Raw genomic sequence first — 16,014 nt, forward strand, 5'->3', positions numbered from 1 at the left:
TATTTTCATATTGAACTGACAGTTGAACTTTCTGTGATGTGGTTTTTGTTCTGATAGCTATGGGATTGTAGTTCTTGCTTCTTTTATCTGCCCTCTGGTGGATGAGGCAAAGAGGGCAAAGCTTATGCAAGCTTCCTGATGGGAGGGGCTGACAGTGGGAGAAACTGGATCTTGCTCTGGTGGGCAGGGCTCAGTAAAACCTTTAATTTGATTGTCTGCTGATGGGTGAGGCTATGCTCCCTTCCTGTTAGTTGTTTGACTTGAGGCAGTCCAGCCCCAGAGTCTGTGTGCTTTATGTAGGGTTAATGGTGTCCTCCAAGAGGGCTCCTGCCAAGGGGTACCTCCCAGGACTGCTGATGCCAGTGCCCCTGTCCTTGTGGCAAGCCACTGCTGACTCATGCCTCCACAGGAGACCCTCCAACACTGGCAGGTAGGTCTGATTCAGTCTCCTCTAGGATCACTGCTCCTTTTCCCTGGGTCCTGGTATGCACTAGACCAGGGTATGTTTGTGCCCTCCAAGAATGGAGTCCCTGCTTTCACCAGTCCTGTAATCAAATCCAGCTGACCTTCAAGACTATATTCCTTGGCGATTTTAGTCCCTTTGATGGATCTTCAGGCTGTGAAGCCTGATGTGGGGCTCAGAACCTTCATAACAGTGGGAGAACTTCTTTGGTATTATTATTCTCTAATTTGTGGGTCATCTACCCTGTGGGTGTGGGATTTGGTTTTATCATGATTGCAGCTTCTCCTTTGTCTTTGAATGTGGGGTCTCTTTTTATTTTGGTGGGTTCCAACATCCTCCTGTCAATGGTTGTTCCACAGCTAGTTGCAATTTTGGTGCTTTCTCAAGAGGAGATGAGCACATGTTCTTCTGCTCCACCATCTTGAACCAGTCTTGCCAGAACCTTAGCGCCATTAGTGCCTTCAACTAAAACAGAGAACTGAGGGTGGTGAGTAAAGGTAAAGTGTTATTACATTGGCCAGATAGCACAGATTTGTTGAAGTACTTGACCAATAAAGTAGGTTTCATGATCATTATGAAGACTGAGAGTAGTTCTCCAAGTAGGGACAATCTTTTCCAAAAGGACTCTAGCCACAGAAGAGGCTGTCTGCAAGGGGAGGCTTCATTCAGTCCAATGTGAAAACATACAATGACCAAAATATGTTTATATCAACAAGAGGGAGGAAGTTGTATGAAATCTATTTGCCATATCTTGAATGACCTGTTAGGCAGTTTAAAACATCAGAGAGCAGTATTCAGCTTTCTCTAGGTTGTACTTTGGACAAGTGGGACAAGTGAGGTAGGCACTTTAAGCAGTCTTGTTAATGTTTCCTGCCAATATTGATTCACAAATGCTGCCATTTTATTAGTAGACCAGTGGCTGAATGGATGTGCAGTGGTGAGGAGTGGGAATTTTAGAGTCTCCAATATGACTGGGTGTTATTTGGTATGAACTAGCACCTTATCTTTTTAATCAAACAAACAATTGTTGAATTTTTAATCTTGTCTTTCCTTTTTTGAGTCCAGTTATTATGCTTCTGTAGCCAGCTTTTCTAAATTCCTATTTGGGGAAAAATTTATTTGAACCATGACAGAGGTTTGGCTGTTCTTAATTTCTTTTAGAGCAGCATTACTTCTAGAAAAGTCAGTGAAGTGATTTCCCTTAGCTTCCAAAGAATTGGGCTTCCCTGGTGGCTCAGACGGTAAAGAATGTGCTTACAATGAGGGAGACCTGGGTTTGATCGCTGGGTCGGGAAGATACCCTGGCGGAGGGCATGACAACTCACTCCAGTATTCTTACCTGGAGAATTTCATGGACAGAGGAGCCTGGTAGTCCATGGGGTCGCAAAGAGTCAGACATGACTGAGCAACTTTCACTTTCACTTTTCCAGAGAATCAAATTTAGATGCTCTGGGATCTTGACAGCTATAAAGTGGTGGGTTAAAGTATCACATCCAATAGTTTCTGTATACATGGGCCATTTTTAATTTTATTTCTGCTGAAAGTAAGGAAACCGTGTTGCTTCCGCAACATTCCAAAATCATGAGCTGCTGAAAGCATATCTACTGTCAGTATAAGTATTGGCAGTTTTGCCCTCAGCTAAAGTATCAGCTTGTGTAGGAACGTGTAATTCAGCCTGTTGAGCTGAAGTGACCATAGGTTAAGATGCTGCCTCAACGTATTAAAAGGAATTGCGATATATCCAGTCCAGTATTCACCGTTGTCATCTTTTAAATAAGAACCATCAGTGAACCATGAGAAGTCAGCCTTACCCAAAGGAATTTACTGCAGAATATCAGTTGGGAGGTGATCTCACAGAGTCAGGAGGTGATCTGCCACCATTGAGCAGTTGTGAAGGACTTTTTTTTTTCGGTGACAGAGGGGAGAAGAGTAACTAGGTTAAGTGTATTATAATGTAATATTATAGTTAAATGAGGAGCAGTTAACAAAAGGACTTCATAGGAGGTAAGGTGACTGAGAAAAGTTGAGTGTGATGAAAATTCAGCAGGGTTTCTAGTACACGAAGTAGAGAAATTGTTAAAGGAGATCCCACAGTGATACTCTTGTTGGCTTAACCAAAAGGGCAGTGGCAGTTTTGACTCTAAGGCAAGAAGATTTTTTCCCTGTGTCATGGATGGTGCCCAGTTGCTGGCTCTAATACCATGTGGTTCGTGGTGGTCCCCATGTTTTTGGGTGAGTACTCCAAGGACATTCCCTTCCATTCATTTTCCTATACAAAAAGGAAAAAGGCAATCTGATTATTGGACTGCCCAAGGGCAAATGGGTTAACCAAATTCTCCTTCAGTGCTTTAAAGGCTGTGTGGATGAGTTCTTATAAAATTAAGCCAAGGTGGTAGTTCTTTAGTAAATCACATAGAAGTTTGGTCATAAGAGAGAAATTTGGAATCAGCGGTAGCTAACTAGCCTGAGAAACCCTTGCAGTTGGTCCTTAGTTTTGGGTTTTGGGAAACTTAAGACACCTTGAATCCTATCTGGATCTAGGTGGAACGTTTGTTCTGAATCAGTTACCTTAAATATTGAACCTGGGTTTTGGTAAACTGCAGTTTTTTCTCGTTGACCTTATGTCCCTTTAAGGCTAAATGATTTAGCAAGTTGATATTACCTTCCTGTGAGGAGGCTTGAGAAGAATAAAGAAGTAAATCATCAACATATAGCAGCAAAGTAGAACCTCCCAAGAACTTTTTATCATCCAAATCAGCCTTCAAGTTTTGTGACAAATGAATTTCTGAGGCATTACTCTTAAGGTGAATTCTTTTTTATTTTCAAGTGAAGGCAAAGTGGTGTTGACTAACTTAAACTGGAATGCTAAAGAATGCTCTGTGTTGATCGATTACAACACAGAATTTGCTTCCATGGAAATGAATGTTAGTAATGTATGAGGGTTAAGAACAACAAGGTGTCAAGAGATAAGGTTTCTTACTCAGAGATCCTGGACAAACCTTCATATGCGGCCCTTAGATTTTCTTGCTAGCAAAATAAGAGTATTACAAGAAGTAGTGTCGAGGGCAAGGACTTTCAGTCTTCTGTTATGGACTTTGTACCTTGAAGGGCTTTTTATAAAGTATTGATTAATTCTGGGGAAAGATTTTGAGGGGTCTGTTTGAATCTTGATAGGAGGCGCATTATGAATTTTGCCAATATCATTTTGGAGATTTTGCACATAAGGTTGGTAGTTGATTCAATAGGAACAGATGATCTGTGTTTCCAGACCCTACTCTAGTGTTGTCAGAAATGGAGCAAATAGAAGACCTCAATGGGTCATTTAATTCACCTGGTTGGTTGCTTTGATGACTGCTGTTAAGTTCTAGAGTTATTTTCCCCTTTTAGGAGAAAGAAATTTTGGCATGATACTTTTCTAAGAAGTATCTAAGCCTATTAAATGGATGGGGCAGAGGAACCGCAGAGAAAAAGGTATTTATCTCTCAAAGAGTCTACACAAAAGAGGATAGGCTCAAAACAGGAATCTCTGAGGTTCATCAGAGATCCCCATTATTTAAATTGATTTAGTGTCCTGAGGCAGGGGTTGTTTCATTATAGTGGGGTTGAATCCCGAGAGTATAGCCCCAGTGTCAGGACTGGAAGAGATTTATCCATAATCTGGAGAAATGTTTCTCCAAGCCAGTTAAGAGGTAGGATTGAAAAGAGCCTCTATAGTTCCTTGGAGTTCTGCGATTAAGAATTGGGAGGACATTGGAAAGGCTGGTTAGACAGCAGAAGGTACCTGAAACGTTAAAACTTATCATCTCTTTTCCAATGTCCTGGCTCTTTGTGAGAATAGAAACTAGGAGAGTTTGGGCTTCATTTTGAGACCTTAATTTGCTGTAGTTGAAGATTAAGAATTATAGCAGTCTTTTAGGTGACTCACCCACAATGTGAGAGAGCTAGTTTGCCAGATGAACTAAATCTGGAGTGGACACAGTTTCCCATTCTATCCTGGTCCTTTTTACTAGAAGGGAAAGGTCTCAGTTCAGCCCATTAGTAAACACATAGCTAAAAGCTATGCAAATGGAATCAATATCTGAAGGAAGACCAGAATTTCTTTTAAAAATAACATTATCAATTGTAATACTTATGAATAGGCTCATCAGATTTTTGTTTGAATGCCTGAATTTTGTTTCTGTCAACAGACTTTGGAAAAGCCCTAGGGATTGCCTGATGAAGTTGCCTAGTGATTGTCTGAGCCTGTTAATAACAGAAATCAGTGGGCTGGTCGCCCGGTTGTAATCCTAGAGACCTTCAGGATTTTTCCCATTAGCAATTTTCATCCAGTGCTGGTTCTGGCCTTCATTCACAAGCATATGAACTAGCTGATCCAAGTCAGAGCAGTAAGGTTGATAAATTTGAATGCTTTATTAAATTTCTCAGCAAATATATGAGGATTTTTGGTTACTTTGGGAAAATAATCTTTGTGGTTTGCAATTCAGCTTTAGTCCTGGAAACATAAGAAGTTAAGAGTTTGGCCTCAGGATCCTCAGAAAGGTTAATTTTAGAGGCTCAAGTTCTGATAAGTTTAGAGGAAAAGGGAGTGAAGAGTTTTAGGAGAAGTTGGGGCAGAGAATTAGTATGGGAGACTTGAGGGTATAGAGGTGTAGACAGCATAGAAGAAAAGGAAGAAGTTGACCCTGGAGACAGAGCCTGAGACAGCCCAGGAAGAGGATCTGGAAGCTTCAGAAGCCACTTTATATTTCTTTAATCATTTGTTTGTCTTAGTTATTTTTAAATCTTGTTTTGCAGAAAGGCAATTTTGTCTCCTAATAATGTTTGGAAGCCTCAAAATACCGGTCAAAATAGGCATTTCATTCAGTTTTTGAAAGTTTTGAGCTATGGTTTTTAGTTTGGTTTTAAGAAAAGTTTGGAATTTTAAAAGTTCCTCATAATGGCTTTGATATTTTAAATTGCCTTTTGTTAGGTAGGTTCATTTAGTTCGAAATGTGTGAGAAAGGATTGTGTGTTTAAACAAAACTGGCTGGAATCCTGGTGTGGGGAATGCCCTAAAAATAGAAACATAACTGGGTTCCCATCTCTCAGAAGTTTTTCTCTTGAGCAATCAGTAATTTTCAGACAGCCTGTTGTTCAGTCACTAAGTCATGTCTGACTCTTTGTGACATCATGAACTGTAGCACGTCAGGCTTCCCCATCCCTCATCATCTCCCTGAGTTTGCTCAAACTCATGTCCATTGAGTCAGTGATGTCATCCAACCATCTCATCCTCTGTCTCCACCTTCTCCTCTTGCCCTGAATATTTCCTAAACAGCTCAAATATTAGCCTGCAGGCCTAATACCAGCCAATCCTAGGGGAACAGTCTGGTCCTGGAAGAGCCAGGCCAAAGGCCGCACAGCACAGCTCTAATGACACAGCCTAATTCTGAAGGAGTCAAGCCAAAGATATAACACATAGTTCCACTAGAGCAGTTTAGTCCCCAAGGAGTTACATCAAAGGCTTAACAGCACAGTCCCAGTAGAATAGCTCCTGCTTCAAAAGGAATAAGGCCAACGGCTCAAGTGGCACAGCTCCAATGAAGCAGCTCTTGTTCCAAAAGAAATGAATAGAAGACCAACACAGTTTGAATTGTAACAACCTAGAAATCAGGCTGAAGTGTCAGGTTAGTACTTGAGTATATTGATAGAATAAGGCCTATCAGAAACAAGACCTAATAAGAAAGGATGAGGCCTTAAAATAGATTTCAAATAAAACCTGGAGAACTTCAAAACACAAAGAGAGCAGAAGCTTGGATTTGGATGGACAGAGGAGGAAAAACAGCCTTAAATCCCAGGGTTGGTGAGAAAATCAGTGAGCAACAATGGCCTTTAAGTGGGTACCACATCTGTTTGCTCACCAGACTTGGAGTCATTGGGGTCTTCTCTGAATCCCCATACAAGCCACCAAAATCTTGACATAAATAGGTTGACAATTACTTCTCCAGCAAAAATGGGTTTATTTGGAATCAACAAAGATTTGCAATTTGGAGTTTACAACCATGGTGAGCTACATGCGAGTCCCAATACAGCAAGGAGAAGAGAACTTTTTCAAAGAGGGGAAAAGAAAGCTGGGAGGGCTGTAGTAAACAGAGAATCCATTGGAGGAATTGAGAGTTTAAAGTATACTGGGTTTTCATTGGGTGAGTTGTGACAGTCTCTTCTTGGCTAAGCTTTCGCCAAGCAAGAATGGGAAGTCTTTTTCTTCTTGAGCTTTGCTAACTTTGTAGGGCATGAGAGTTTGCCCTTCTGGCCTTCTGACTTTATTTTAATTAGAGTTTACTTATGTTTATTAATTTTTGCACATTGTAGATCTGATGCTGAATCACTTAACATAATGGTAATTGATTAGCAAATGTCCATTGAGCACCTACCATGTGATATGCACTGTTATTCAGTTAGTCCTTAATTTCCCGTCACTTAAACTCTCAATATTTTTATGAGGTAAAGCTAATTAGCATTTGGGAAATACAGATATCTTTGTATGAATCATTTGTATATACAGTCGGCCCTTAAACCGTGTGGATCCACTTGTATGTGGATATTTTTCAATTGCAAATACTACAGTACTACATGATCTGTGGTTGCTTGAAATCTGCAGATGTAGAAGAAATGTGAATATGAAGGGAGAACTGTGAATATGAAGGGACAACTGTAAGTTATATGTGATTAACCCCCATCTTGTTCAAGTGAAAGTGAAAGTCGCTCAGTCGTGTCAGACTCTTTGTGACCCCATGGACTATACAGTCCATGGAATTCTCCAGGCCAGAATTCTAGAGTGGGTACCCTTTCCCTTCTCCAGGGGATTTTCCCAACCGAGGGATCGAACCCAGGTCTCTCACATTACAGGCAGATTCTTTACCAGTTGAGCCACAAGGGAAGCCCAAGAATACTGGAGTGGGTAGCCTATCCCTTCTCTAGCTGATCTTCCTGGCCCAAGAATTGAACCCGGGTCTCCTGCATTGCGGGCGGATTCTTTACCAACTGAGTTATCAAAGAAGCCCCATCTTGTTCAAGGGTCAGCTGTTATTATGTATATGGAGTGATGATGCTACTGATCCCTCATAGTTGGACCTGAACTTGGAGGTTTTAGTAAGGAGCAGAGTTTCTTTGAATTCCTCATGGTCTCATTATCTCCAGCCTGGGTGGCCTGTGCACCAGTGTCCAGTTTGAGAGGTGTCACACCACAGGGAGAAAGCCTTTTGACTGTGGTTGCTTGTTCTTGAGTGAAGTGGGATGGAATGTCAGAGTAGAAGTTCCCAAACTAAGTTCTAGGCTAGCCTCTCAGTGAAAGGGTTAATCAGTGTTTAAGTTGATCTAGTCTCTCTTCTGTGTAAAAATCTGGTTACCATTTTCTTGGGGATGAAGTTCAAATTCCTTAGCTTGGCATTCAGTTTCTTCCAGAGTTTGATTCAAACCTCTCTTCCTAGTCTTATATCCTTCAAGCTGAGCTTCCTGCTATTTCTGGGTAGGTCCTCTGCTTTTGCATCTCTTTGCTTCCCCTTCCTACTTCTAGAATACCTTTGCATGCCTCTCTCCCCTGCCCTGTACCTCTTCCCATCTCTAGAGATTCAGATAGTACTAAAGTTTTAAAGTAAACTTCAAATGCCACTTCTTTTTCTTTTTTTTTTCCTGGGGAGCCTCCTCCCATGGCTCCAGCTGAAATAATATCCCTTTTACACTTCTGTGGCTATTTTTCACCTTAGCATGCACTGCTTTAATCGATAAATTTGTATACATAAAGTACATGTATGCATGCTCAGTGTCTCAGTCGTGTCTGACTCTTTGTGTCCCCATGGACTATAGCCTGTCAGATTCCTGGGTCCATGGAATTTTTCCAGGCAAGAATACTGGAGCTTGAAATGGCAATTTCCTTCTCCATGGGATCTTCCTGACACAAGGATCGAACCCATGTCTCTTGTGATGGCAGGTGAATTCTGTACCCTAGCACTGAGTAGACCCCTCTAAATTGTATTCTCCTCAAGGATATAGAATATATATGTGTCATCTTTTTATTTCTTTGAGTATATTGCTATCAGATTCTCAAATATTTGAGTAAATTAGGCAGTATGGTATAATAGTTAAGAATTTGGGCATCAGAGGAACCAGGTTCTTAGACTACTAGTTATTAACTATGTGGTTGTGACAGGTTATTTAACCTCTCTGAATCCACTTACCCATTTGAAAAGGGGAGTAATAACACGTCCTTAGTACAGTGGTTGTAGGGATGAAATGATTTAAATTGCTTAGTAGGTACATATTACACAGTAAAGTATCCAATAAATAATATATTTAAAGTTGTTTTGATTTACATAAAGGTGAGTTTGGATCTTCCACGTTTTCTTTGAAGGATATTTTCATGTAAACGGAATTAGAAACCTCATCTGGAAAAGGTTGACACACCTTTCTTTGTTCTGTTTTATTTCATTTTAAAATCAACCCCGAAAATTTCATTAGCTTTAGTGCTCTGGTTAGAAAAACAAATTCTCCAGAGTCAGTGCTGGCTATAGCCTCATTTAAGAAATACAGTTTTAGGGAAAATGGCCTTAGGAAAAACATTCAGATGTGTACTCAGAATGCACATTGTGAGCTGTGTTGTCACTGATGTGGTTGGTGGGCATATCATCGTCTGGAGAGCTGAGAGGTTTTCCGAGTCTTCTCCAGCCATGTTTGAAGAATGCAGAAGACTTCATCCCTCCACCCTTCCCCTCCATGTCTCAGGCTTGAATGGATTAGACCAACAGAGGTTCTTGGAATGTATCAGGACAGTTCTTCCCCCATGGAGGCTAGGGCCCTTCTCTCCACTGCTGATTGAGCATCCACTGGACATTTCCCTCCTCTCGCGGGTATCTTCATCAGTGGGACAGGATGAAGACTGGCCCTGTTGTTTCTCTGTGAGTCTTGGCACACCTTCCCTGACATAGTCAATTGTCATCTAGAAGCTATAGGCAAGACTGCACATCACAGAAATTAGTCAAATGTATTTGAACATGGTCTGTTTCCTTTTGCCTATGTAATAATATAGAGTTCAGGCTGTAGAATGGCATTGAACAAGGAGACATCACTTGCTTTTCTTACAAATTAAGCAATAGAACTCAGCTTAAGATGCCCCATGTGACTTGGGGAAATGCCTCTCTCCAAGCACAGTTTTTGGTAGAATGTGCTCTCAGCTTGTCCACATATGGGGAAAGAGAACAGTCACTGGGAATTCTGCTTTCATCTGTTTTAGCTCCAGGCATGGGGATGTGCTGGGGCTGAAGAGGGACACCTGGCTGTGACCAACAGTGACTATGTTTGTAGCTCATTTTCCTGGTCACTTGGTATAGAGCTTGCTGGCATCTCTTTCTTCAGTTCTGTGGGAATCTTCCTTAATGAACAGTGTCAGGGCAAGTGGCTGTATGTTAATAGTAACCACATTCTTACTTACAGAGTGGTAAGCTCTGACCAGACTTGCATAGTTGGAAAGTTTCACCTAGTGTACCTAATCTCTTTTTTCTTTTCTTCTTCTTCACTCATCAAGCATAAAATCAGGAATATCACCTTTGATGAGTGTGATGAACTATGGAGTGGCCAATTTCCTCTCTCCCTTTGTTCTTTCAGTGACACCTTCTCTCAACCAGTCACTGTGCTAGGTTCTCAGGATACAGTGGTGAACATGAAGAAACACAGTCATCACTCTTATGAAACTTACCATTCTGGGAGACCCTAATCAGATAATTATCTGAACGAAGTAAAGTTGCTGTGAAGAAGAGGTACATAGGATTCTGGGAATGAAATTGGGGCAGGGTTTGGCCTGATTAGATGAGTCAGGGAAGACTTCTTGGAGGAAGGAACTATTGCACAGAGGGCTGCTGGCAGGAATAGGGTCCATTCCAGAAACTGGCAGAGGCCAGGGCTTGCAGAGCCCACTGGGAGGTGGCGGCCCAGACCCTGCAGAACCTTTTAGGCCTTGGGGTGGTTGGGGGGTACTTTGGTCTGTGTCCTTAGAGCTCTGGGAAGCCATTGCAGGGTTCACTGCTAGAGCTGGCATGGTTGGGTGGAGAGCCATTGGAGGGACAAAGTTGGGAGACCAGGAAGGGGTAGTTTCAGTTATCCAGGCAATGAGGGGTTTTGGTTTACAGGTTGCTGGTATTGAGGCAGGAATGTGCAGAACTGAAATGCATAGGAAGCAAAATGGACAGACTTGAGGAGGAGAGCGGTTGCTGTCAAAGATAACGCATGGGTGTCTGTCTCTGACTTCTGTGGCACGTTGAATGGTGGTGTCCTTTGCTTAAATAGGGACACAGAACGGGGCCTGTGGTTGGCTCTTTGGGGAGCTGGTAGGAAGAAGAGAGGGTTTCATTTTGAGAGTGTTGAGCTTTACCTGAGAGTGGGGCTTCTGAGGAAAAGCTTCAGCTTCTCTGGGGCTCATGTCCTCCTCTCAGCTCTCAATGTTGGTCCTCTTATCTAAAGAATCTGACATTCCACACAAACCAACTTGTGTTTCTTTGGCCAAGCAGATCAATGTAACAGGTTTTGAGGGCCACCTTGTCCAGCCCTGTCCTACACACTCATTGTGTATTGTAATTCAGAATCACTCATGAATAATTCTAAATGCAGTATGATGGGGTGCAGAGAGTAAGTATAATTGGCTTTCAGAAAAGGGAGAGATTAACAAGGCCTGGGGCCTTTGGTGTTCTTGTACACACAAGAACACCACTTGTAAGCAGCCGAGAGGCTAATCCTGTTGCAAGTGCTTCCCTCAGCCGTTGGTCTTTATTAACTGTGGCCAGTTTCTAGATCCAGGGACAGTGACAGAGTAGCAAAGAATTTTAAGCATAGTTATATCCAGTCTTGCTAACTTTGGACATCAGATGCACCGGTAATAAACATAACTGTGAGGTTACCTTGAGTTCTTCATTATGTACGCGTTTGTAAGCCTGTGTGTTCATTTGCACATGTGTGTTGTTTTACCCAAGGAGCAAAAGGAAATGGCTTGATTTGTGCTATTACTGGTAAAACTTGTATAAACCAACTTAAGAAATTAGGGTAAACCTATCTATTTCAGTGAAAGAAAGGATTATACTTGGCTTACTCTCTTAATCTCTGGGGAGTTAGTATCTGCTGTGGCATCTCCAGGAAGAGAAGGGCAGTGTCCTTTGGTTCTCGAGTGAGCAGCAGCTTTTGGAGCAGCCTGTCAGGGCCCAGACTCCCAGCTGCTTCCTCGTCCCTTCACTGCCTGGTCTCCTCACTCAGCGGCAGAGCCTACTTACTCTAAAGCAGATCCTTGTCCTCCCTGGAGGCTGCCAGTCACGCCTTCCCTCTGCTCTGGCCAGCGTTCTGCCTTTCTAGCAACAGATGTTTCTGAAAAGTAAATATTATTGCCTCTGCTTGGCTCCTTGCTGTGTCTCGCGCTGCCTGAACATGAAACAGTGGGGTTATATGAGCAGGGTGCCACGAAGCTTGGCATGCACCCAGCGCCAACACCAGCCTCCCTGCCTTCTCCCTTCTTACTGAAATGTGTGTGTGAGATTCCTGTATGCATCAAAATGAAGGCACCGGAAAGAAGTGTCTGTGCAGCTGCATATCCAGCGTGGTCACCTACATAAGAGGCCAGCACTCTTTCTGGGTGGCAGTAGCCAGGCAGCAGTGGCTTTTGGGTGTTCTCTTTTTGATGTTCTCTGCATTGTCCCAAGTAACAGAGAGGAGTTGATCTTAATGGGGTGAACCAGTGCAGTGTGCTCCAGGGACCTCAGTTCAGAGGGCTTGGTAGAGTTGCAGATCCATGTCTTAGAGGTTGTATGCGCTTATGTCAGCCCCTTCACTTCTCCCACTTTCAGTACGGGTGATTGTGCCTCGCTTCCTGGGCCCTGTTAGGAAAGACTAATGTATTAAGGAAGGGTAGCCCAGCCCTGCCTAGAACAGAAGCTGACAGCCTACAGAGCGCTTACCCCGTGTGTCTCAGTGGGTCTCCTGGCAGCCCCACAGCTTAGGTAGGCCTCCTCACCCAGAGGATGATGACTTACATTAGGTGGGATGTTAGAGGCTTTATGACTAACCCAGGGTTAGTTACATAGCTGATCAATGATGGAGCTAAAATGTGAATCCAGGAGCGGTGGAGGTTGAGGTGAGGGCCAGGGCCTGGGGAAGGGATTGACCAATGTGTAGAACCAGGACCCCATGTAATGCCTGTGGAGAAGGGAGGTTCTCATAGTTGAGCTGGAAATGCTGTTCCAAAGGCCGGGAGTAGATGCTGAACAAGGAAACAGCCATGTTCACTATACCTTTACATGGGAAGTTCTCTCTCAGGCACGTGTCATTCAAGCCCATGGTGAGTTTCTTTTCAGATTCCAATGGCTGGGCTGCTCACTCTACCCAGCTGTCCTTCCTGGCCCACAGCCCAGTGTTGACTCCATACCAGGACTCATCACCTAATCTCCCATCCAGGGGACCAGCCTCTTTATCAGCTTTGTGGGGCCCACAGCGCTTCACGGGGTATGCTGAGTGTCACCACACAGGGAAGTCGGGTCACACTCTGGTTGTAAGGTTACAGGTTTGTTTCTGGTTCCATGGGCCTCCCGAGGAAGGCCGCACAAAGGCCCCATTGTGCATCATTAGCCACGGCTCAATCTTCGTTGGCAGCACGGCTTTTCAGGTGCCTGTTTGGGAGCTTTCCCAAGCCTGGCTGACTTTTCTCCTTTCTTCTGCCTTGTTGAGAAGAGGGTCCAGCTTGAGTCTTACTCGCCCCATTGGAGAGGCACTGGAGGGTTGCTGAGCGGATAGAGAAGCACTCCTGTTCTTACTCTTTGCTCAGGCCTCTGTCTGTGAATCCCGATCGAGAAACATTCTGGCAAAGCCTAGACTTGAGTACCACCTGTCCACATTCCATGCACTGTAGGAAGAGCTTTGTCTTCTACTTAGAAACATTATTCTTCCTCATTTTCTTCCTGCCTGACTGTTGCCACCCCTGTCCTTCTCCCCACAGTGTTCTTTCAGATGCATCTGTTTCTTTCCTGACTTGCCAGGGAGTGATGTGTGTTCTTGGGGATATTCTCAGCCTGGGTTGGCCAATCTTAAGAGATGCCCTGAGAGATTTCTCTGCCAGAATCTATACTTTTGGCCAAGAACCATTCCATTAAAGTGACTGAATCAGAGACTGCTGGCCGTTGGCCCCTGTGCTCTCCTCTGCTCCAAGTGCCTTCCTCTGCTGGCGACAGGTAGAGGGCCTTGCCCAAGGCATAGTGAGCTTGGGGCCCGCGCCGTATGAGCTGAGGCTGGGAGGGCAGTCCCAGAGCGGCAGCCTCGGTAAACCGTGCAGTGGTCTGAGCCTCGGACCCAAGAAGGGCAGCACGGCCCCGCCTGGCTCCATCGCTTGGGGTGAACACTCGGTTTGGCGAGCTCACTACTGGGGGTTGGATTTGTATATAGCTCTCCCCATCCCTGCCACACACATATTATTTAGCACGCACTGAGCAGGGTACAGTGCCAAGTACATGGAGAGGAAACAAACCAAGCCAGCAGATGGAAAAAACATGACCCCTAACCTCAAGGGACAAATTTAGGAACTAAAAAAGAAGTGCTGAGTATCATGGATGCTTTTATTCCAAAAGGTTCTGTTGATCTGTGAAGCCAGAATCCTCCCTCACCCCTGACTCCCCCTAGTACCTTATGAAAGCCAGACCTCGCTGCCAGTTATGCCTCATATTTCCCTCCTCTGGGAATTTGAACATAATGCCATTTCCCCTTCAATGAGGGAAACATGTCCGAGGGTAATTTGAATGATTAGCCTAATCTGCAGGAAGGCTGCACATGGAATTAAGTTAAGCACATTTGTGCCGAGCAGCCTCGTCTGTCAGGCCACTTAAAGGTACCTCGGTGGTTTATACCCTTAACAGAAGCTGAGGGTTCCGGAAGGGTCATTGGTTTTTATTACTGTCTTAAATGAAAGCTTGTTTTTAAAATTTGACAAGGGCCTCTGAGAGCTTTCTTTATAGATACCATGTGTGGGGTGCGTTTTTTACCCCAGCTCAGAACATTGTCAGGGCTTTGTTCTCGTGGCGGTGGTGGAACGAGGTCACCCAGGGAACTAACTGGTTCGGGCAGAGCTTTGTCAGGCTGGTGGCTGCTCTCCTCTGAGGGGAGCCCAGAGGGTTCTGAGAACTCAGGCCTTGTGTGTCCTTGAGTCAGAAGAGGAGGTGCGGGTGCTCCTGTGTAGTTCCAAGCCCTTTCTGCCAGCTCCCACTAATGCCTGTTTGTCGTGTGTGTTAGATTGGGGTGCGTATTGTTGAATCTGACATGGGGGCAGCTTCACTGACCCATGTGGAGGGTCAGTGACAGAGCAGGGCTGAACAGATCCTAATGTGGGCTCTGACCCTGACATTCTTAGGCAAGTGGATTCCCATGTGCATCAAGTGGAGATGGCAGGACTCTCTGTGTAGTTTGAGGAATTAACTACACAGAGGGGGCCAGACTCATTAAAGCAAATGTAGCAAAAATACTGACTTGTGAAGCAGCTATTTCATGTTATAAACAGTTACTTACTATTTTGAATTTACATTATTTTGTGCTCTGAGATGGACTCAGGAACAGATCTAGCTGCTTTTTATAGTACAGGGACTAAAAAGTGCAGTAAATAGGAAAGCAGATTTATTTCAGTAATTCACATTTTTTACTCTTTTTTTTGTTGTTGCTAGATTTGTCTTCAGCGAAGCGGAAATTTGCAGACTCCTTAAATGAATTTAAATTTCAGTGCATAGGAGATGCAGAAACAGATGATGAAATGTGTATAGGTAAGTCACAACCACATGTAAGAATGTAAAAAGTGCACTGTTCACCACACTTTCATCGTCCTCACTGGGTCTTTCCCCTGGAACAGCGAGTATGTAAGTGTCATAAATTAAGTCGATATTAAGAGTAGACCCAGCAGAGTGAAGTGAGGATCAGGGGCCCTGGGGCTCTCCTGGGCTTTTCCTCAGAGTTCTGCGATTGCCTCTCCCCACTCTGGCCTGTAGGAGAGCGCGGGAAGGTTTGCGGTGGGGCTCCTGTCTCCACCCTCCACTAGGCATGCTGCTTCTGGCTGGCTTCTTCCCCCAATTCCAAACTTGGTACCTTAGGATTAGAGCAAAAGTAGAACATGGGGAGACGGGAGAAGAGCTAGATCAGAGGTCCTAATGCAGACATATTTTCTTGGACACTCATTTTTTTAAAACTGAATTAACGTATAAATTGAATTTGTGTCAAGTTCCAGTTTTTCAGCTTCTTTAAAAATTGGGGAGCCTGAGCAGCCGACCTCTCGTTCTGCCCTGGCAGCAGTTGGCTGGGGCTGTGTAGCTGTCATTGCCTTTGGATGTGGAGAGAAGCTGGGTGTCTGCATTATTCACTGCCCACCGCTCCCCCACCCCCACCTACCCCTTGCATTTTCCTTAGCAACAGATGGAGGTTCTCATTTATTACCTCACTGCGTTGTGTCTCCCTTCACCGTCTCCTGTCCATCTTTTGTGGGCAACACTCAGCACAGAGGATTTGCAATGTCAAGA

The 16,014-nt window shown here is 44.0% G+C and overlaps 1 protein-coding gene across 7 annotated transcripts in view; it reads left to right on the plus strand.

The window, feature by feature from the left end:
• ARHGAP26 (Rho GTPase activating protein 26) overlaps positions 1-16,014 on the plus strand; it is a 470,784-nt gene that overhangs the window by 105,812 nt on the left and 348,958 nt on the right. For all 7 annotated transcript variants that reach the window (XM_043913110.1, XM_043913112.1, XM_043913113.1 and 4 more), the window contains exon 2: positions 15,172-15,267. In XM_043913110.1, coding sequence (XP_043769045.1) covers positions 15,172-15,267 — 96 coding nt within the window. The remainder of the gene's footprint in view (positions 1-15,171; positions 15,268-16,014) is intronic.

This window comes from Cervus elaphus, chromosome 9 (genome assembly GCF_910594005.1).
Source record: "Cervus elaphus chromosome 9, mCerEla1.1, whole genome shotgun sequence".
In the NCBI taxonomy this organism is placed as follows: domain Eukaryota; kingdom Metazoa; phylum Chordata; class Mammalia; order Artiodactyla; family Cervidae; genus Cervus; species Cervus elaphus.